General features: G+C 35.5%; 1 protein-coding gene and 2 pseudogenes across 5 annotated transcripts in view; all 3 read right to left on the minus strand.

The window, feature by feature from the left end:
* ATAD2 (ATPase family AAA domain containing 2) overlaps positions 1–23,339 on the minus strand; it is a 51,286-nt gene that overhangs the window by 25,140 nt on the left and 2,807 nt on the right. For all 5 annotated transcript variants that reach the window (XR_004972531.1, XM_036338615.1, XM_036338616.1 and 2 more), the window contains exons 3-12: positions 21,991–22,156; positions 21,343–21,448; positions 20,793–20,880; positions 18,997–19,146; positions 18,278–18,395; positions 12,383–12,490; positions 9,622–9,730; positions 9,246–9,361; positions 6,261–6,435; positions 5,317–5,405 (exon numbers count right to left, since the gene is read on the minus strand). Coding sequence is in view for 4 of the 5 variants with exons in the window: in XM_036338615.1 (XP_036194508.1) it covers positions 5,317–5,405; positions 6,261–6,435; positions 9,246–9,361; positions 9,622–9,730; positions 12,383–12,490; positions 18,278–18,395; positions 18,997–19,146; positions 20,793–20,880; positions 21,343–21,448; positions 21,991–22,156 (1,225 nt within the window). In the remaining variant the exon portion in view is untranslated. The remainder of the gene's footprint in view (positions 1–5,316; positions 5,406–6,260; positions 6,436–9,245; positions 9,362–9,621; positions 9,731–12,382; positions 12,491–18,277; positions 18,396–18,996; positions 19,147–20,792; positions 20,881–21,342; positions 21,449–21,990; positions 22,157–23,339) is intronic.
* On the minus strand, positions 4,033–4,550 carry LOC118670750 (annotated as a pseudogene).
* Positions 4,543–5,281, minus strand: LOC118670967 (annotated as a pseudogene).

Here is a 23,339-nt window from a genome sequence, read left to right on the forward strand (position 1 = left end):
TTTTTTTCTTTAAAAAATTCATCATGAAATTATAATGATATATATTTTTAAAACTTAACCAAGGAGGTAAAAGACTTATGCTTGGAAAACTACAGAACACTGAAAAAAGAGATAGAAGCTATAAACAGGTGGAAGAATATACTGTGTTTATGGGATGGTAGAATTAACATAATTAACATGTCCATCCTACCCAAAGCATTCTATAGATTCAGTGCAGTCCCTATTAAAATACCAACGGCATATTTCACAGATCTAGGACAAATATTCCAAAAATTTATATGGAACCAAAAAAGACCCTGGAGAGCTACAGCAATCTTGAGAAAGAAGGACAAAGTTGGAGGGATCACAATACCCGATAGCAAGCTATACTACAAAGCCACTATAATCAAAACAGCCTGGTACTTGCACAAGAACAAGCATATAGATCAATGAAACAGAACAGAGGACCCAGAAATTGACCCAAGCCATTATGCTCAATTAATATTTGACAAAGGAGGCAAGAACATACAATGGAGTAAAAAATAGTCTCTTCAATAAATGGTGCTGGGATAATTGGACAGGTACATGCAAAAAATGAAACTAGACCACCCACTTACACCATACACAAGAATAAGCTGGGTAAAAGATTTAAATATAAGTTGTGAAACTATAAAAATCCTAGAAGAAAATGTAGGCAGCAAAATATCAGACATCAGCCTGGCTGGTGTGGTTCAGTGGTTAAGCATTGAGCTATGAACTAGGTCACGGTTCAATTCCTGGTCAGGGTACATGCCCGGGGTTGCAGGCTCAATCCCCAGTAGGGGGCATGCAGGAGGCAGCTGATCAGTGATTCTCTCTCATCATTGATGTTTCTAACTCTCCCTTCCTCTCTGAAATCAAGAAAAATATAATTTAAAAAAATTGGGCTTTCTCCTTTCCCCTTATCTTCCCCCATAGGCACATTTCCCTTAACTTCTAAGGGTCCTCATGATATGTTTGCTATGGTCAATAAATTCTTGTTTGCTTTTCTAAAAAAACCCAAAATTTTAAAAATATATATCAGACATCTCACATAGCAGAATTTTCACTGATACAACACCTAGGGCAAGAGAAACAAAGGAAAAAGTAAACAAATGGGACTACATCAAATTAAAAGCTTCTGCACAGCAAAAGAAACCAGTATCAAAATGAAAAGGGAGAGGGAGAAACCAAGATGGCGGCATAGGTAAACACCTGAAATTGCTGCCTTGCACAACCACTTCAAAAATACAACTAAAAGACAAGATGAAAAGGGAACCCACTGTATGGGAGAACATGTCTGCCAATGATACATCTGATAAGGGGTTACCTTCCAAAACATATAAAGTACTCATACAACTCACCAAAAGGAAGACAAATACTCCAATAAAAAAATGGGCAGAGAAAACATGCTCAAAGTCACTAATCATCTGAGAGATGCAAATCAAAACAACAATGAGGTACCATCTCACACCTGTCAGGCTGGCTATCATCAACAAACGACAAGTGCTGGAGAGGATGTGGAGAAAAAGGAACACTCGTGCACTGCTGGTGGGAATGCAGACTGGTGCAGCCACTATGGAAGACAGTATGGAGTTTCCTCAAAAAACTAAAAATGGAACTCCCATTTGACCCTGTGATCCCACTTCTAGGAATATATCCCAAGAAACCAGAAACACCAATCAGAAAGGATATATGCACCCATATGTTCATAGCAGCACAATTCACCATAGCTAAGATCTGGAAACAGCCTAAGTGCCCATCAGTAGATGAATGGATTAGAAAACTGTGGTACATCTACATGATGGAATACTATGCTGCTGTAAAAAAGAAGGAACTCTTACCATTTGCAACGGCATGGATGGAACGGGAGAGCATTATGCTAAGTGAAATAAGCCAGTCAATGAAGGAAAAATACCACATGATCTCACTCATTCATGGATAATAAAGACCATTATAAACTTATGAACAATAATAGATACAGAGGCAGAGCTGCCTCAAACAGATTGTCAAACTGCAGCGGGAAGGCCGGGAAGGGTTGGGGGGCAGGAGGGAGGGGGGTAAGAGATCAACCGAAGGACTTGTATGCATGCATATAAGCATAACCAATGGACGTAAGACACTGGGGGGTAGGGGAGGCCAAGGGATTGTCAAAGGTGGGGGGGGGGACCACATATTTAATACCCTTTGTAATACTTTAAGCAATAAAAAAAGTAAATAAATTTTAAAAAAATGGTCAGAAGACCTAAATAGACACTTCTCCAAAGAGGACATACAAATGGCCAAGAAACATGAAATAATCCTCAAAGTCACTAGTCATTAGAGAGATGTAAATTAAAACCACCATAAACAGTGCGGGATTTCCTCAGAAAATTAAAAATGGAACTGCCATTTGACCCAGTGAATCTACTTCTAGGAATATATCCTAAGCCTGAAATACCAATCAGAAAGAATATATGCACCTCTATGTTCATAGCAGTGTTTATAACTAGAGGCACAATGCATGAAATTCATGCAAACATAGGCCCTCGCAGCCCCAGCTGCCTTGCGGGCCTGCCCCCCGCCCACTGGTCGTTCTGGAAGGTCATTCTGGAAGGTTGTTCCGCTGTCCAGTCTAATTAGCATATTAGCTCTTTATTATATAGGATAGCTAAGATCTGGAAACAGCCCAAGTGGTCACAACAATATTTTTAATTTACAGTAAAGATTTTAATTGAACTTACTTTATATTTATATCCTCATTTTCTTAGGCTAAAATCCTATTTTCTAATGCGTCGATATAATTACTTGTACATCACATTTCTCATATATATATTTGAGATGGCATGTGCTTGTTAAAATTATTCCAATCACTTTACAACTGTTTCAAAAATGTAAGTTCTTAATTACTTGATTTCAAAGTGATGTTAATATTGTTAAATGTTTCTTCCTAGTAACACAATTAGTATGTGTGATAGTGAAATGTGTCATATATAAAAAGTTTGTATGATTACTGGTAGGACATATACAGACAACTACTTTTACCATACTTGACATTTTCATTTACTACTCAGAGCAACAAATGAAATTGTATAGCATCAAGTCAAAGAAGGCAACCATAATATAATAAATATTGTCAAGTATTAAAAGAGTCAAAACTTACCTATCACATTATTTCTTGTTCCACTTTTATATCATTTACAATAAAAAACAATACTGGCATATATGAAGGCATGCAAACATTTGCTTTAGGGTATCCCAAACTAATTAAGCAATTACAGATAATTTATGAGCTCATTTTATTTTTTAAAATATATTTTTATTGATTTCAGAGAGGAAGGGAGAGCAAGAGAGAGACAGAAACATCAATGATAAGAATCATTGATTGGCTGCCTCCTGCATGTCCCCCCACTGGGGATCAAGCCTGCAACCCAGGCATGTGCCCTTGACTGGAATTAAACCCAGGACCCTTATGTCTGCAGCTGATGCTCTATCCACTGAACCAAACCAGCTAGGGCTACGAGCTCATTTTAAAAGAATTTCTGAAAAATTGAAAACGAACTGGGACTTGAGGCAATGGCACTAAGGAAAGGTACTCCTTTGAGTAAACAGTTTACCATAAGGGATATTCAATTTTCCCATCCTGAAAATGAGGAAGTGTGCTAGTATTAGAATATTAAACTAGTAGTCATGCTAGGACATATTTTATTTGGCTCAGGCAATGTCTTAAAAGAATCTGAATTGGTTGGCAACATTTAAAAATATTTACAAATTTGAATATAAAATTTAAGAAAGAGAAAATTTATTTTTCAAGTCTGGGTTAGCTTCTGCATTTCAGGAGGTTGGCAATAAAAACAACTGGTTATAATCTTATGACTGAACACTCAGCCACATTCCACACCACAACCCCACACTTAACATTGGTTTGTTTCACTCATCTCATTTGCCTTACACCTTACTTCAGTGGCCAGTGTGCATTTAAGTTTGTAACCAAGATTTAAAAAAACAACAATACAAATAGTATTTTTTTACTTAACACCATGAAAAGTCTGAATTTTAAACAGATTCTTGCACTGGCAGCTCATATCCATTAGCTCATTTAACTTTCACACCTGACTCATCCCCAAAAGCTTTTCCAGTACTACTACCGTCAAAACTCCTGTTTTCCCAATTTGAACTTGGGCTTCTTCAGCATTTGACTTTTCTAACAAAAACATTGTGGAGCGGATACATAGATTGGCAAGCCTTTTCTATGTCTTTTCTAATGCTATCTGGGATCAATGTATTGACCACTTCCTTTTGAGTATTTTGTCTGCATCTCTCAGGTCATGATTTCCATTATCTTCTCCCGGATCCCGCAGACCTGTTGATTCCGAGCATAAGGTCTTCCAAATTTGAAGGTTGCAGTTTTTAGTAAAACCAGCATAGAATAGATGAAGCAAATAACCCTTGCTAATCTTGACATCAACATGAGCTTCAATTACAGTCTGCCACTTTTTGACCATGGTGCACATTTTGTCATGGGTAAGATCCATGCCATGGAAATTAGGCAGTTTTTGCCCTGAATGTTCTAATTAGCTTGAGTTTTCTTTCTTTTGTTAATCCTCTCTGGAGGATATTTTTCCATTGATTTTTAGAGAGAGTGGGAGAGGAAGAGATAGAAACATTGATGTGAGAGACACATGGATTGGTTGCCTCCTGCATGCACCCTGACTAGGGGAACCAAGCAAGGTAAGTGCTCTTGATTGGAATCGAACCCAGGACCCTTAAGTCCAAGGGCCAACACTCTATCCACTGAGCCAAACCAGCCAGAGCTTGCTTGAGTTTTCTAAATGCAATCTCATCACTCTGCAAATCAGCTAGGTTCACTTTAAAAACATGATCCCTGAGACCATCAGATGGGATTTTGGTTCCTTGAGTTCTCATGACGTGTTTTCCATTATTATTTATGTTGAACATAGCTGGCAGTTTTACAGCACATCAGTTTCTCTTAGAAAATAGGTCAATCACTTTCTTCTTGGCTCCCTTTTTGCCTCCTCCTATAAGGCACTTGTTTTTGCTGACAACCATGGTGCCACTCAGAGAGTCAAAAAGTGTAACCAAAATTTTAATACTGTGCTTGAGAATACCCTGCCATCCAGGACAGGTTCACCTTTTCTTTTTCCACTCTATAGTATATTGGGATTTTACTCCAAAAAGAAAATGAGAAAAAAGAAAAGAAAAAGGGAAACTACTGCTTTGTAAAGTTTCTTTCACCGTTCAATCACTGTATTGCTCCTATAATACCAATACAGCTCAGAATAAAGGGAAAAAGGCAGGAGTCATCAAGCAAGTTTTTACCTGTGAATTTGATCTTGCCTGCTTGATCGAACTGGAGCCAGACCATCAATTTCATCAAAGAAAATAATGGATGGGCGCATCTGGTAAGCCTAGAAAGTAGGTCCAGTGGTTGCATGTTATCATGAGAAACTTCAAATATTAGACAATATAAACCATTTTAATTCATTTCATTAAAATTTGCTTATAAAATTTGTAAGTTATAAATCTAAATGTAAGTTCAAGAACTATGTTTTAAGGGTTCAGACTAAATTATAACATATAGTTTATTTTTATTTGCATTTCAACTGAAAATATTCAATACATACTTTACTGGTTATATAACTTAGATTTTGTATAGCTACAGTTATTGGGACATATAAAAAAATCTATAAAAGACCAATTGTCACAATAAGATAAAGAGTAGAAAGTGATACAACCTTCCCTCCATATCTGGATGGGAAAATAATTAGCATGATGCCAAAGTTTAAAAAAGACATACCTCAGTAAAATTAAAATTAAAATTCTCAATGAGTTCCATAAAGAGATTTCAAAGCATCTGCAACAATATGCCTTAGTAAATCAGAATATATTATCTCACAATGTACTGTCAATACAATCTGGCATATAAAATTAAAGCCAGTCTGGGGATGAACTAATCTTCTATTGAGACATAGTTCACTACTGTTGTCTCCCTAAGTATGAAATTACCACTCTCTTTCTAGGTTCTAAGACTCCACAGAACTTAGATACAATCATTCCTTTCTCTTCTTACTATAAAACTATTCCTTATAGGTCAGTGTTATCTTGACACACAAAGAAAAATAATCTAGGAAGATTACATATTTTGAGTAAGTCTTCTGAATTTTTGCTCTATGAAAAGTAATTAAATGCAAGATTTATCTAATCCTTACATACTTACATCTACATTGATTAAAAATCTATGTAGGTAAGTTTTAATATCATACCTGATCAAATAGCAATCGTAGCTGTCTTTCAGATTCTCCTACCCATTTACTTAGACAATCAGCACCTTTTCTCATGAAAAATGCTACTCTCTTATCCCCTTGACTGCACTCATTGGCAAGTGCTCTAGCAACCAGTGTTTTTCCAGTTCCAGGTGGACCATAAAACAAACAACCTCTGTAAAAGAATAAGTATTATTTTATTATTAACACATCAAAAAACAAGACTATTTAGACAAAATTACAAACCAAATTCATGAGTGCACTAAATTAGTGAATAAAAAAGTAAATGAGCCCTAGCCGGTTTGGCTCAGTGGATGGAGCATGGGCCTGCGGACTGAAGGGTCCCAGGTTCAATTCCAGTCAAGGGCACAAGCACAGTTGCGGGCCCAATCCCCAGTAGGGTGTGTGCAGGAGGCAGCCGAGCAATGATCCTCTCTCATCATTGTTTCTGTCTCTCTCCCTCTCCCTTCCTATCTAAAATCAATAGAAACATATTTTTTTTAAAAAAAACTAAATGAGACAACTGAAATATTTCAATTCACAGAGCACAATTTAAAACCTTGGAATTAATATTGGTACTACAAAATTAATAATGAAACTATATAAAACCCTTTAAAACATATCTTCTTTTCATTGCTTCTAGGTCTTTTGGCTAAGATGAAGTGTAAAACCTATTTTCTTTTATTCATTCATTATGCTCATCATATTACCTTTCCTGGCATAAAAGTTACACTTAAAATAAAGACTTCATAGTTTACAATCTTTGGCTTCAGTCACAGTAACATAACACTAAAAGTTTTGTTAAAAAACATGTTGGAACTAAATAGGAAAGGAAGGTAAAAGAGAACTTAAATAATGGTGGTTGGGTGATAGAGACTAAGAAGTGTAAATAATTTAAAATAATTTTTGTGACATCGCTGCCATAGGGTAACCTATTGCTTTGCTTTGTTTTCCACAAAGTTCCAAAGTTATTTGTTGCTCTTATTCTGAGAAAATGAGCTTTATTCATAATTCTTAAAAAAAATTTTTTTTTTAATTGATTTGAGAGAGGAAGGGAGAGGGAGAGAGAATCATCAATCGGCTGCCTCATACTAGAGATTGAACTGGCAACTGGACAGGTGCCCTGACAAGGAATTGAACTCTGACCTTCTGGTTCATAGGTTGATGCTCAACCACTGAGCCACACCAGTCAGGCTCATAATTCTTAATAGAAATGTTAAAAGGGTATAGAAATACATGTCATAAATTAAAGTCTACCAAACTAATATGAAATAATCAGTTTCAGATCATCAAATAACTACCCTTGAAAAGAAACACTTAAAAAGGAAAATCCCGCCCTAGCCGGTTTTGCTCAGTGGATAGAGCGTTGGCCTGCGTACTGAGGGGTCCCAGGTTCGATTTCAGTCAAGGGCATGTACTTTGGTTGCGGGCACATCCCCAGTGGGGGGTGTGTAGGAGGCAGCTGATCGATGTTTCTCTCTCATCGATGTTTCTAACTCTCTATCCCTCTCCCTTCCTCTCTGTAAAAAATCAATAAAATATATTTTAAAAAAATAAATAAATAGGAAAATCCCAAAAAAACAGCAATGACAAAATAAGAATGGCAGGGGAAAAGTCACAAGTGACAGATGAAATCTATTAAAAATTAATAAACTATAAAAGAAAAGACAATAAGAGGCAATCAAATAGAGATGTAAAGAATAAAGCACCTGGTAAGAAAACAACTAAACAAACAAATGGAAAAAACAACAGTGATTTCAACGTACAAAAACCAAGGTAGGTACAGACTTTAAAAACATATCTATTGAGCCCCGCCAGTGAGGCTCAGTGGTTGAGCATTGACCTATGAACCAGGAGGTCACAGTTTGATTCCTGATCAGGGCACATGCCGGGTTTTGGGCTTGATCCCTGTGTGGGGCGTGAAGGAGTCAGCCCATCAATGATTCTCTCTCATCATTGATGTTTCCATCTCTCTCTCTCCCTTCTCCCTTCCTCTCTGAAATCAATAAAAATATATTCAAAAAAATAAAAACGTATCTATTGAGCCAACAAACTAATTTGTGAGACTTTATCTTAAAGAAGGAATTAAGGGTTCACACAAAGAGGAAGCAATGAGATGTACATAATATTGACACTATGATAATGAGAAGTTAGGAAAAAACTACACAGTCAGCAACAGCAAAAGCAGATAAAATGTGACACAACCACATAATGGAATATTACTTAGTTATTAAAATACAAAGAGAATGTATGTGAAAACAAGTTTACACAATCATATATTTGATTTCTATGGGAGTAAATACATGTTGTAAAGGAGAAATAAAGAGGGAAAAAATTCAGGGACTTTGTTCTTCCTTTTTAAATTTACTAAATTACTTTAACTAGATAGTTCCAATATTTCCTGTAAGAAATGCTATAACTTAATATTAATATCTGATTAAAATTTTTATGATTGAGTAATATTCCTAAAAAATAATTTTAAAGACCAAAACTGAATTCACCAATGTTTTAACTGATTGTTTTACAGTATACAACTTTTACAATGCTAAAGAAAAAAAAGCTTACTAATTTAAAGTTTACTTAAATTAATTTTCCACAGACATGGGAAGTGAAATGGAGAGTAGAGAAGTGGGTTACTACCTTTCTTTAAAGACTTATAGTACAATTTAATTTTTTAAAACTATGTACATGTATTACTATGATACAAATTTAAACTAAATTTTAAAAATGAGAAAAAAGTATGTATGGAAGGAATTTCACTAAATGTTTGAAAAACCATGGACAATCTTTTTTCTCCATGGAGAATTAATTTTGAAAACATTTTTTAAGCTAAACATTAAGTAAAAATAGTCAAAGCACCCAGGACCTTGCAGGAAAAACATACAAATTATTGTAGACCTAAAATATTTCAACAGAGAAGCATTATCTGGACAACAGTAGCATAATGCAGATTTTGGGCTAAAATAAAATGTATAATTAAATTACCTTGGAGGTTGAATTTTGAATTTTTCAAAGACTTCTGGATAAAGTAATGGAAATACCACCATCTCTTTTAGAGCTGCAATATGATTAGACAGACCACCAACACTATCAAATCGTACCTGGTGATGGAAGGGAAATACAGACATTCTTTGATTTGGAGTCAAAATTAAAATGTCACTCTATCCCTAAACGATACATAACCTAAACACAATCAACTGAGTTAACACTAAAACATAACTTAGTTGTGGTCTAAACATAAAAAAAAAAAAGAAAGAAAAAAGTCTGTAAAAATTAAACTGATAAAAAAACACACCTTTAAAACTAAAGTTAAAGAACACTATTATTACAGTTCAAGCATACATTTCAGGACAGTACTCACTGAAGAATCTAATTGCATTGGATCAACATCAGCAAGGCTTGCTCCAATTTTAATTCGATCTTTATAAATTCCTTTTAATTCATCTTTCCGAAAATTTAGTGGCAGGCACCTATTTTAAAAAGATGTGAAAAAAACGAACAAAACCATCAACTCACCTTTCTCCCCCAAATGCCATGATAAAATACAAGCATTTTTCTTAAAAATTTAAAAATAAATTAAATTTCAACAAGAGCAATCTTAAGATTACGTATTTCAGCTTCCTCATTTTCTATATAGGTTGAGAATTTGTTAGAAAGAGGTTATATCAGAAGCTTTATTATTAAAGAAATACAATCAAATGAAAATACCAGTGTTTAAGAAGCTGCATTATCATAAGGTAATTCATGGTTGAGAATTCAGATTGTATCAATATACATTATAATTATAATGATCGTTTCTAACATTTTAGATATATTAACCCATTAAATCCTCCAACAGTCTTATGAAGTAGATATTATTATTTCCCCTCTTTTAAAAGAAAACAAACCCACACAGGTAAGGTAAACTAAAATGCCAAAGATCACAAACCAGTAAGTGGCAGGTTCAGAAATCCAAGCAGTGTGTCTCCAAATCTGCAACAACTCTGCTATAATGCCTCTCAGCAAAATCATCATAATCCACCAGCATCTGGTCCACACCAACCCTTTCAGGCAACAATGAATCACTACTTTTCTAACTACTTTCAAAACCGGTTATGGTATGTTACAAAGAATGTGCCTAAAAGAACCTGCTTGTGTTGGAAAAATGAAAACTGCTTATGTTAGAGGTTAAGATAACTTGTACCAGAATGCTTAAGCAAAGAATAACTGCTGCAACTGAACACAAGTGGAAGCACCATGCTCATTCCAAGTGACAATTCTTGCTATCCCCAAACTTTACGAGAAATTTATACTGTGAAATCTAAGATGAACAAGTTTGCACTTGCAGCTTTTTAAAGACTATGTCTTAAATAATTCTTAATAGAAATACAGCCCTAGCTGGTTTGGCTCACTGGATAGAGCTTCAGCCTGTGGACTGAAGGGTCCCGGGTTCGATTCTGGTCAAGGGCATGTAGTGTGGTTGCAGGCTCCTCTCGGTCCAGGCCCTCGTCAAGGCACATGCAGAGGCAACCAATTGATGTGTTTCTCTCATATCCATGTTTCTCTCTGTCTTTCCCTCTCTCTTCCACTCTCTCTAAAAATCAATGGAAAAATATCCTTGGTGAGGATTAAAAAATAAGTAAAAATAAAGTTACTATGGTAAAATATCAGCAATTAAAAAAAGAAATATAACTGCATAATATAAAGTCCATAGGATTAGATGTGTATTTCTATGAATGAAAGCAAAGAAAAATCCAAGAAGTCTAAGTATACAGCTTTTTGATGATTTGATTTATTGCTTTCCAACAAATGAAATGCAAGCCAAAATTGTAATTTAAAATTTTCTATTAGTGCCGAAACCGGTTTGGCTCAGTGGTAGAGCGTTGGCCTGCGGACTGAAAGGTCCCAGGTTCGATTCCGGTCAAGGGCATGTACCTGGGTTGCGGGCACATCCCCAGTGGGGAGTGTGCAGGAGGCAGCTGATCGATGTTTCTCTCTCATCGATGTTTCTAACTTTCTCTCTCCTTTCCTCTCTGTAAAAACTCAATAAAATATTAAAAAAAAAAAATTTCTATTAGCCACAATAAACAAAAAGGTAAAATTTTAATAATCCATTTTATTTGTTACAATTTATCCAAAAATCCTGTATTATCATTTCAACATGCAAAACTCAGTATTTTAAGAATTGAGCTATTTTACATTTTCTTTTTTTGTACTAAATCTTTGGAATTCAAGAATGTGTTTTTCATAGAAACTTACACTATATCTCAATTCAGATTATGGTAGTTACATTTCAAGTACTTAATAGACACAGGTGACTTAGTGGCTGCCATATTGGACAGGGCAGTTTTAATGTGATAATATAAAGTTTAGGATACAAAGAATGGCTGATTTGCATGCCCCTTCAATTATTATGTTCCAACTACTTTGTTAAGCATTTGTGGCCTACTCTAAGAACATATTATTAGGATCCAAGAACTGCATTTTTCAATCACCCAACCACATCTGTAAAATGGAAATAATCTTTGCCCTGTCTACTTCATATAATTAGTGTGAGACTCAAATAAGTTGGTTAGTATATGTGAACTTATATTACAAGGAGTTATAAAATGAGTAAACCCTTCAATTTTCCTAAAGTATTTTACAATAGGAATGCATTATTGGTTTTTTTTAAAAGAAGTATATTTGAAAAAAATTGAATTATTTTGAGCTGTGTGTAATGGTTACACAAGAAAACATGTTCTAATCTGTTATTAGTTTCAATAAGATATTTCAAACAAGACAGCATTGTTTTTAAATATTTTTATTGATTTCAGAGAGGAAGGGCGAGGGAGGGAGAGAGAAACATCAATGATGAGAGAGAATCATTGATCGGCTGCCTCCTGCACGCCCCCTACTGGGGATCGAGCCTGCAACCCGGGCATGTGCCCTTGACCAGAATCGAACTCAGGAGCCTTTAGTACGCAGGCCAACACTCTATCCACTGAGCCAAACCAGCTAGGGCTGCATTGTTATTAAACATTAATCTGTTGTGTAATTTTTTAATCAGTCAAACTGTTCTTATTCCCAAATTATTCAGCTGTCTCACCATTAAAAAAAAAAAAAAAGGTGGTAGTTTTAAAAGGTTTCAATATAGCACTTACCTGTTGATAGCTCTATTACGGCTCCTTTTCCTGCGCCTCTCAAAGTGCTGTTCATCTTCAGAAGAGGAAGAGGAAGTAGAATCACTACTGTGAATAGCATGCCTTCGCCTGAAGTAAAGAAGAAAACTAAAATCATGATGAAGAATGGCAGAGGAAAAAAGGCATAAGATGTAAATATCAGAAAATACCTAATAATCCAAAATGGTTTATCCTAAAATTAATACATTTGCTGAACCAATGAAGTAAGCTTTGTTGGCTGAATCTTTTGAAGGAAATAAAAGACTTGGATAACTAAGAGGAAAGAAAAAAAGATAAAAGGCCCTGGTAAGCTGACCGTCAAATATTCACTAAGAGAGCATATCCAGTGGTTCTCAACACGTGGGTCGCGACCCCTTTGGGGATCGAACGACACCTTTCACAGGGGTCGCCTAAATACATCCTGCATATCAGGTATTTACATTACGATTCATAACAGTAGCAAAATTAGTTATGAAGTAGCAATGAAAATAATTTTATGGTTGGGGGTCACCACAACCTGAGGAACTGTATATTAAAGGGTCGCGGCATTAGGAAGGTTGAGAACCACTGGTCTAGGCAGTTACTTCTTAGTCTTTATATAACTTCTTAGTCTATATATTAACTTCTTAGTCTTTATATAAATCAGTTACCCTCAAAGAAAAATGAGATAAAGAGGGTATCAGAATCTTTGGGACAGTAATTTTAGGAAATTATTTTCAATATTATAATATATATATAATTTTACATTTGGAAGAGAATCACCTATTTTAAAATGTCAAATAACCTTAGAAGGAGAACATGAGAATTTTTATGCAAACCCGAGGGGCTCAAGGGTTAAAAAAAAATGCTAGGAGACAGGGACAAATACAATAGCCTTTTATCTACAGTATATCATCAACCATAAATTCACAACTACCACTTAACCACTGTGTAAATGTAAATGAGTTACCAAACCCGTATCTCAATCTTCTCACACACAAAAATAAAAATATAATGAAATTCTTAGCCTGGTTGATAGTATTAAATAAGATCCCAAGTGCTATGAATATTCAAAGAATTTTTAAATCATTTTTACTACCTTTGGACAGTTGCAAAAGACCCACAGGGAAAAATCAAACAAATAAAAAACAAAACCCAAACAAAGAATCTGGCTGGAAAACCTTTAATTATTCCATTGGATCCGGGTCTAGAGCTTTTTCTGAGTCAGAGTGCAATCATGGTTAAGTAGATATTTTCAAAAATATAAAAGGTTCACTTTTCTATTGCCTGCATAATATAGGTCCAAAATCTTGTACCTAAAAACAAGCTTTTCCATTATACATTTAGCAAAACATGATCTGAAATGTCATAAAGGCAATTCAGTCTCCATTTGTCCCACTTACTATGATTACTCATGTTTTGCTATAGAATTAATGTATTTGACTAAGGAGTGCTGGCCCAGACACTACTGGAGATGTTTATGTTGCGTGTTACCTTTGTAAATCCCTCTCAAAAATCTGAATTCTGAAGTACAAATGGCCCAAAGGTTTTGGAAAAAGGGTTGTGGAAACATAGATATAAGTGAGAAAATAATCCTCCACCGTCCACCTACCTAAACACCTTTGTGATCAGCCTGAAACTAAAACTATCTAGTATAAGTCTGAAATTTTATATAAAAAACCTACCAATTTTATATTACAACTAGAGGCCTGGAGCACAAAATTCAAGCATGGGTAGGGTCCCTAGGCCTGGCCGGTGATCAGGGCCAATTGGGGCCTTCCTACCGCCGGCCATGGCCTCTCTTGCCAGGCTGGCAGGCCTTCCTTTGTTCCGCGCCACCCCTCCCCGGTGGTCAGCGCACGTTATAGTGAGTGATCGAACTCCCGGGGGGACACTTTGCATATTAGCCTTTTATATATATAGGTTAATATTACAAAGAGACTCTAACTTGTAGTCACATAATTCACATAATTGTATGTGAATTCAGTATGTATTCACATGTAATTAAGACTAACTTCACAATTTAAAAAAAGAGACTAACATTTACTAAGTGCTTCTTGTGCCAGGTGGTTGACATATTATCTCATATAATATTAACTAAAACTTTGGAAAAGTAGGCTCATTTTACAGTCAGAGCCAATGTGGCTCATAGTTTAAAGAACTTGTTCAAACTATCAGAATTAGTCAATGATGGTGTCAGAATTTAAACTCATGCCTGTCTATTACAAAAATCCTATACACTACTATACTGGTGATTTCCAGTTGTTTATTTCACAAACCAGTAAAATTACAAGCAAAAAACAAGACTTTGTGGACTGTCATAAAGTTTCCAATATTTGATTTACAAATCTGAATTATTTTAAAACATTAAAAGTATAGTTACAATATTACATGTAGCCCTTAATGTGTGCCAGATAATATTTTAAAAGCTTTACATGTATTAAGTCATCTAATTCTCACAATATTATGAAATAGGTGCGATTACTCCCATTGTGTGGATCAAAAAACTAAAGCATAGAGAAGTTAAGTAACTTGCCCAAAGTCACTAATAAGTGGTGGAACTGAGCTGGCAACCTGAGCTGTTATAATCATGGGTCCAGGTTCTTCATAATTATTCTATACTGAAGAAAGGCCATTATTTCAGTTTAAAAAAGATTCTAAACACACATATCCAAGTGTGTGTGTGTGTGTGTGTGTGTGTGTGTGTGTGTGTGTGTGTGAGTGTGTGTGTGTGTGTGTGTGTACGTACGTGTTTTTCATTTTACAAAAAACTGTTGAAAAATTTGGCATGGACAAGCACTATAAATCTAACTAGAGTGCTAGAGTCGCCAGTTGTAGTTCCTTAACTAGGAAGGAGTACTTTGGTATACCGGTGAAACAATTGTATTATATTATCTTCTTGTTCAAAGGGACTAGTCTTGTTCCAGAAACTGCAGATCACGCTAAAGGATAATCCTTAGATGACTAGAGGTTATTAATCATAAGGAAGAAATTCCTGCTTAAAGGCAGTATTCCTGAAGCTCTGCTATGATAAGCTGCCAAAAGACCCTTGGAAACTCCCTCACTGTGGCTGAAAGCTTTTTTAACCATTTGCCATGATACTAAAAGCAATGTTCAAATGATTCTTTGGATGTGTGCTTTGTTTCCGTGCCTAAGTAGTTGTAGTAGAACATGAACTATAAACAGAAGCTGGTCTCTTGATTAAAAAATAAAAAGGCTAAGCAAAGTATCATTAAAGTTGTTAGAAAAAACATGAGATGTTCACACCACCTTGTGAAGAAAGTTAAAAAGAAATGGTTTAAAGGGCTACATTCAAAAGGCCAGGTAATGACAAGTGTTAGACAGACATGGAGAAACTGGAACTCTGGCTGGTAGGAATGTACAATAAGGCAGCCATCTGAAAAACAATCTGGCACTTCCTCAAAACATTAAATATAGGTAGCATTTGACCCAGCAATTCCACTTCTAGGTATATGCCCATGAGAAATGAAAACATATATCCAAAAAAAGTTGTATGCAAATGTTCACAGTAGCATTATTCCTAACAGCCAAAAAGTGGGAACAACTCAAATGTCCATCAACTGATAAATGGATAAATATGGTATATTTATACAACAGAATCTCATTTGGCAATGAAAAGGAATGAGGTACTAATACATACCACTACACTAATGAACCTTGAAAGTGGTATACCAAGTGAGAGAAGCCAGTCACAAGAGATTCCACTTACATGAAATACCCACAATAGGTAAATTTATAAAGACAGAAAGTCGATTGGTGGTGGCTTAGGGGTAGGGGGATAGAAGTATTGGGAGTGGGGGGTGATAACTAAAGAGTATAGGTTTCTTTTTGAGGCAAGAAAAATATTCTAAAATTATTGTGGGCCCTAGACAGATAGCTCAGTTGATTAGATTGCCGCCCCCATATATCAGGGTTGTGGGTTTAATCCCCAGTCAGGGAGCATACAAGAAATCAACTAACGAATGCATAAATGGAAAAATACAATCCATGTTTCTCATTCTGTCTTTCAAATCAATCAATAAACACTTTTAAAATAAAAAACATTGAGATTTTTAAAATAAAATAAATTTACTGTAATAGTTGCACAACTCTGTGAATATACTAAAAGCTATTGAATTGTATACTTTAAATTGGTGAACTATATGTATGTGAATTATGTCCCAATAAAGCTGTGATCAAAGAGAAAATGTTTAAAGAGTTATCAAAATCAATACTAAGAAGGTCATCAAGCCACATAATATGACTCTAGGATACATCGTAAATCATAGTTCACACTTTAATTTAAATGTGCCAGGATCCTCCACTAGTCTATGACAGCCAAGGGCAGGAATCCTGGCTTCATCGTTTTTATATCCACAGTACTTGGCACATGGCAGTACTCAGACATTTGTTAAATAATTGGAGGGGGTAAGAAATCCTGTACCCAAGGAGCTATGCAACAATGTGAGACACTTTATATAGAGAGAAAGAGTAGACTCTGTGAACCAAAAAGGGCAAAAAAATTCCTACCTGCTACAAGATACACTGTAGGCGATGATTGTAGAGGTAGTCAGTCAATAAGTAAGTTATTTCCAGTATGCTACTTCCAGTAAAGATGAGGGAAGAAATGAAATCTCAAAGAAACTGCCGGCCTCTCTCTTCTGCTGAATCAAATAGAGATCTGTCCCTTGAGTCAGGCAACCAAGAACTGCCTGGGCCTCATGATTATTGGGGATTCCAGGGAGCAATATGTCTTACTCTCCTTTTCTGAATATCATCCAATATCAAAATATTGGCCTTTAACAAAGGGCCTATGAAAAGTATCGATAATGTGGCCTCCTTTCAAGTGTAATTTATCTTGAACAGCCCAGGAAGGTTGAGTTTGCCTTCCTGGTCTTCTAGTTATGAGAAAAGGAATGATGACACAAGAAATCTAGAATGTACACTTGTGATTTTGGCACTCTGAAATTAAAAGACCCAGGGATACAGTTTTATATTTTTCCTAGAAGACACGAAATTTGTCAGCACCTACAAAGGTGTTGCCTTTCATGACCAAAACATGATCAGATAGTCTGCTTCTAGGAGGAGACTTCTAAGAACTGTTCAAATAGCTGAATTCTCACAGGACTTCAGTCTTACTTCTGACCAAATTATTATTAGGGAAAAAGTGCCATTTCCCACACTAGTGTCATTTTTTCCTGCCTTTATAGTCTTTACTAATGAGCTCCCTCATTCACGAACTACTACAATGTTACTATTATCCAGAAAGTTCTAATAGATTAGAAAAACTTTTGTTATTTAGGAGAAAGAGGAAATAACAAGAATTACCTGTTTGGATTTAAATATGAAAAACAAGCAACACATGTTGGGATGTGGAAAAAAAAGAAACCCACAAATAATTTAAATAGAGAAAATTAATACTACATTTATAAAAGAAAGAAATTTTTAAGAAAAAGATGGTCAGAGTCATGACAAGTCTAGAAGCAACGTAACTTAGAACGCTTTCATCATAGAAAAATATATCTGTGATAGTATGTGGAGACAAGATTAAACCTATATTTAACAACGTAAAGATTAAAGAAAATAGTCTACATAAAATGCTTAATACCAAGCTAGGAATACAGTAAACACTGAAGCAAAGGTAGCTCTCTATTATTAAAGTGTGGAACAACAGAGTAAACTACCTTACCATGGTAGTTACTAACAATTCCTATTAGTGGAAGCAAAAACTAGTCAATGGTAGTAGAAATTAAAGCACTACAGGCAGAGTTAACTACTCGCCCAAATATATGATTCTAGAATTCTACTCTGATAACCTCAATCCTAAGACTCTAGAATCCTACCTTAACATAGCCACAATTATGTTGTCATAAATAAATTACTACTTCAAAACCAAACCTGTTCATTCGTTTACAGTAAGGACTTCTTGGTCCCGCAGAAGATAATCGATATCTTGGTCTGGCAGGAGAAGCTGGGCCACTATAAAATATGTTGGGCTTTCTCTGGTGACGAGGTTCTGAAAAGAGGAGTTAGAATGTACGTGACATACAAATAGGTTTGAAGGTAATTTTACTCTTCATATAAACACAAAGGTACTGCCCCTTCCATGAAAATATTAGTACGTATTTACTATAGAATATTCTACAATTCATATTTTCAATTATTTATGTGTGCAGGGCTTCTACTGAAAATATGCACAGCACATACACCAACAACCAAACATACGCTGACCATAAATAACCATTATGATTATACTGATAGATAACAGCTCACTATCAGACCTGCAAGTATATGCTCATAAGCATTGAGGCACAACTATAACATAAACCATAAGCAGTTCTAGTTATATAAACTGACAAATTAAGTAGAAAGCTGTGAAACCTAAAATAATTAAAGACAGACATGAAATTTCAAAACAGCCCAATTATTTGCTTTGGGTAATAACTAAAAGTTAACTCTTTTTCGAAGAATTGGCTTATTGCACTTTTAAGATAGGTTAAGAAAGACAAAAACTATGAGTATTATGCAAAATAAAGACTAAAAAAATAATAAAAGAGGAAGGGCAGTAAAGACACAGGTAATATAATTACATCTCCTGGGAAAAAAATAGCACTTACTTTCCAATGGAGCCTGGTAATAAACAGTAGCTTTTCTCTGTCTAAGATAGTATCGTTTCTGATTATCTTCTTCTCCATCTTCTTCATCATCATCATCTTCATCTTCACCATCATCTTCATCTTCTTGATCTTCACCCTCTTCAGATGATTCTACAATTTAAATATATTTACTCTTAGGATACTCACACCAAAATGCTAACACTTTTTAACACAGGGTAACTGAGAAAGAGACCCTTCTGTTAAAATGTATTTACTTCTAAATTATTATTTTTCTTTTTAATATATTTTCATTGATTTCAGAGAGGAAGGGAGAGGGAGAGTGAGATGGAAACATCAATGATGAGAGATAATCATTGACCAGCTGCCTCCTGCACACCCCCGACTGGGGATCGTGCCCATAACTTGGGCATGTGCCCTGACAGGAAATCAAAGAGTGACCTCCTGGTTTACAGGTTGATGCTCAACCACAGAGCCACACCGGCCGGGCTCTTCTAGATTATCCATAGAAAGAAGCTAATTTTTTCTTTCCATTTTTTTTTACCGGTAGATTTCAGAAAGAGAGGGAAAAAGAGAAACATCCATTTGTTGTTACAATTATTCATGCATTCATTGATTGCTTCTTGTATAGAAGAATCTAATTATGCCCTAGTTGGTTTGGCTCAGTGGATAGAGCGTCAGACTGCGGGCTGAAGGGTCCCGGGTTCGATTCTGGTCAAGGGCACATGCCCAGGTTGTGGGCTTGATCCTCAGTAGGGGGTGTGCAGGAGGCAGCCGATCCATGATTCTCTCTTATCATTGATGTTTCTCTCTCTCTCTCCCTCTCCCTTCCTCTCTGAAATCAATAAAAAATATATATATGTATAAAGAATTTAATTCTTTCACAACATTAAATAATTTTTAATGAAGTAAAATAACTGTAGAATTAAAAACAACTAGAGGAAGAAAAAAGGAACTAGAGAAAAAAATTTAAAGGCTACTGTTAGCCCTGGCCAGGTAGCTCAGTCAGTTAGATTGTCATTCTGAGATGCCAAGTTGGCAGGTTCAGGTCACATATAAGAATCAACCAATGAATATATAAATAAATGGAACAACAAATCAGTGTTTCATTTTCTCTCTCTCTCTCTCTCTCTCTCTCTCTCTCTCTCTCAAATCAATAAATAAAAATTTTAAAAATAAATTAAAAATAAAGGCTACTGTCAGTAAGTACCAAACTAAAGTTTATGGTATTACTGCTAATTTCATAAATATAGATGACTATACTTAAGCTTCAAATAAATATAACATGTTGACAAATTTAAGTATCTCCTTACTTAGCTTTTTGCCTTTTAAATTTCAGTTTGTACATTCCATCCAGCCTTTCTGGCTGTCACGGAGTTACATAAGAGAATAACTCAAATAATCTACTTATGATCATGTAAAACACCAGACATTTAAAATGCATTTCAGACAACTGGTTTTCACTCAAGAAAAGTCCTAAACAGAATAGGAAAACTTTAATAATTTCTTTTAAAAATTAAAATAGGTAAATGTGTTATCTGTAGATATCTGTTATCTTGTACTACACAAGAAAACCAGTTTTGTTGCTTTAGAATAGCTGATTTCAAATACTTTCCCAAACAAAACATACCATCATTTAAGCTCTCCCTGCCCTCACTTTTTTCTTTTAAATTATGACCACTCCTCTGATCTCTCCCAAACTACCATAACTGTTACAGCTTCTAAATAAAAAGGCTACATTCTACTAAATAAAAGTACTAATATTCAAACTCAGGGATAGAACAAGAGAAAAGACTAACCCACACTGCCTTCTTGATTATCAGTTGTTTCTTCATCAGTTCTTTGAATACTTTTTTGTTTTCCTCTTGTGTACATGTTAAGATTCCCCTAAAAACATTTAAATAAAAGCCATTAACATTTAGTACACTTATTTAAGAAATTCAATAGGACCTTCCAATGTTGCTTAAAATAAATATATTTAGCCCTGACTGGTTTGTCGGCCTGCGGACTCAGGGGTCCCAGGTTCGATTCCAGTCAAGGGCATATACCTTGGTTGCGGGCACATCCCCAGTGGAGGGTGTGTAGGAGGCAGCTGATCGATGTTTCTCTCTCATCGATGTTTCTAACTCTCTCTTCCTCTCTGTAAAAAATCAATAAAAACAATAAAAATATATTTAAAAAAATATATATATATTTACAGCCATAAACTCTTAGAACTCCAGCCATAACTAGTGACTAATCAAACAAATGCTGAATAAAACAATGATCAATTTAACCAAAAAATGAATAGGTCCTATAGAAAAGGTTAAAGATTATTAAATCATCCCCTTGATGGAAGAATATATTTACTTCTTCTGTTTCATTAAACACTGTCAAGTCTTCTAGTCCTCTCATTCGCCGTCTACGCATCTTCTTCTTCATGTCATCCATTTTTTGAAGTACAGCTTCAGCAGTGCTTAAAAAAAATTTACATAAATATAAGCTAACACTGTAAAATATTGCATTTTAAAAAACTTAATTTTCCTTCCATTGTATTCTTGGAGTACTGGCATTTTAAATATCTCTATTTCTTATTTGTATATTTTTTATATTTTTAAAAATAAATATGTATACAGAATTTTTATGAAGTCCTCTAGTAATCATTCTCCTTTATGCTTAACATAAACGAAATGTATTAAATATTCAGGCGCCCTGACTGGTTTGGCTCAGTGGATAGAGCGTCGGCCTGTGGACTCAAGGGTCCCTGGTTCGATTCCAGTCAGGGGCATGTACCTTGGTTGCAGGCACATCCCCAGTGGGGGGTGTGCAGGAGGCAGCTGATCAATGTTTCTCTCTCATCGATGTTTCTGACTCTCTATCCCTCTCCCTTCCTCTCTGTAAAAAATCAATAAAATAAAAAAATACATATATATAAATATTCAGGCTAGGCATATGACCCCTCCCCAACAAAAAGTTTTTGTCACCTAAATCATCTTGACCTAAATAATTTTTACTTACTTTGTTATAAGTTTATCAAATAGCACAGATTGGTTCACACTACTGTAACGACTTCTAATCCTACAACTGCGGCGAACTTCAACATCACCATTCTCTTCATGCAAGTGTTCTGGAGTCTGAACAATGTTTCTAGTCCTCAATGACCGAGTAACTGGAATTACTTTGTCTTCATAGATGAATACATGAAAATAAGTAGAAATAGAAATAGCACTTTAAAAAGAACTTTAAAATAAACAACTGAACAGCTACACTTTCACATAACAGAATTATAGTATCTTGAACTTAGCCTTTATTAAAATATTAGAAAACAAAAATGAAGTTACAACATACTCTTATCATATAATCGAGCCATTCCATTCTCAAGAGAAAAGGAAAGATATATATAACACAATGACTTGTACACAAATGTTCAAAGCAGTTTTGTGCTAGCACCAAACTGAAAACAACCCAAACATCCAGCAAAAGATGAATAAAGAAATTGGCGGGCGGGGGAGGGGTGGAGAAAGAAGGAAATTGTGGTAAACAACCTAACTGTCCGTCAATGGATGAATGGATAAAGAAGACATGGAGCGCTGGCTGGTGTACTCAGTGGTTAGAGGGTCAGCCTGTGCACTGAAGTATCTCAGGTTCATTCCGGTCAAGGGCACATATTTGGGTTGTAGGTTTAATCCCCAGCCCAGTCAGGGTGTGTGTGGGAAGCAACTATTTGATATATTTCACATGGATGTCTCTCTCTCTCTCCTCCCTTCCCTTCCACTCTCTAAAAGTCAGTGAAAAAAATATTCTGTTAAGGATTAACAAACAACAAAAAAGAAAAGGAATATAGTTAAGTCCTCACGTAACACTCTTCTAAATAGATTCTGTGACTTTAAGCAAAATAACACATAATGAAACCAATTTTACATTAGGCTAATTAATTTAAAGAATTAAGTTCCTACAGCATCTCATCGATGTTATGAGATGAGGATAGCCCTGGCTAGTGTGGCTCAGTTGGTTATGCACTGTCCTGTGCACCAAAAGGTTGCTGGTCTGACTCCCGGTCAGGGCACATGTGGCCCAGGTTTCGAGTTCCATCTCTGGTAGGGGGCCTGCAGGAGGCAACCAATCAATGTTTTTCTCTCTCTCTCCCTTCCTCTCTCTCTCTAAATATCAATAAAAAAAAACCCCCGACATTAAACAAAATGACATTATTTGAGGACCTGCTGTATACACACAATGAACTATTATGAGAAAGAAGGACAGCTTGCCATTTGCGATAACATGGATGAACTTTGAGAGCATTATGCTAAGTGAAATATGTTAGATGGAGAAAGATAAATACCACATGATATCACTTTATGTGGAATTTA

This window comes from Myotis myotis, unplaced genomic scaffold (assembly GCF_014108235.1).
Source record: "Myotis myotis isolate mMyoMyo1 unplaced genomic scaffold, mMyoMyo1.p scaffold_m19_p_16, whole genome shotgun sequence".
In the NCBI taxonomy this organism is placed as follows: Eukaryota; Metazoa; Chordata; class Mammalia; order Chiroptera; family Vespertilionidae; genus Myotis; species Myotis myotis.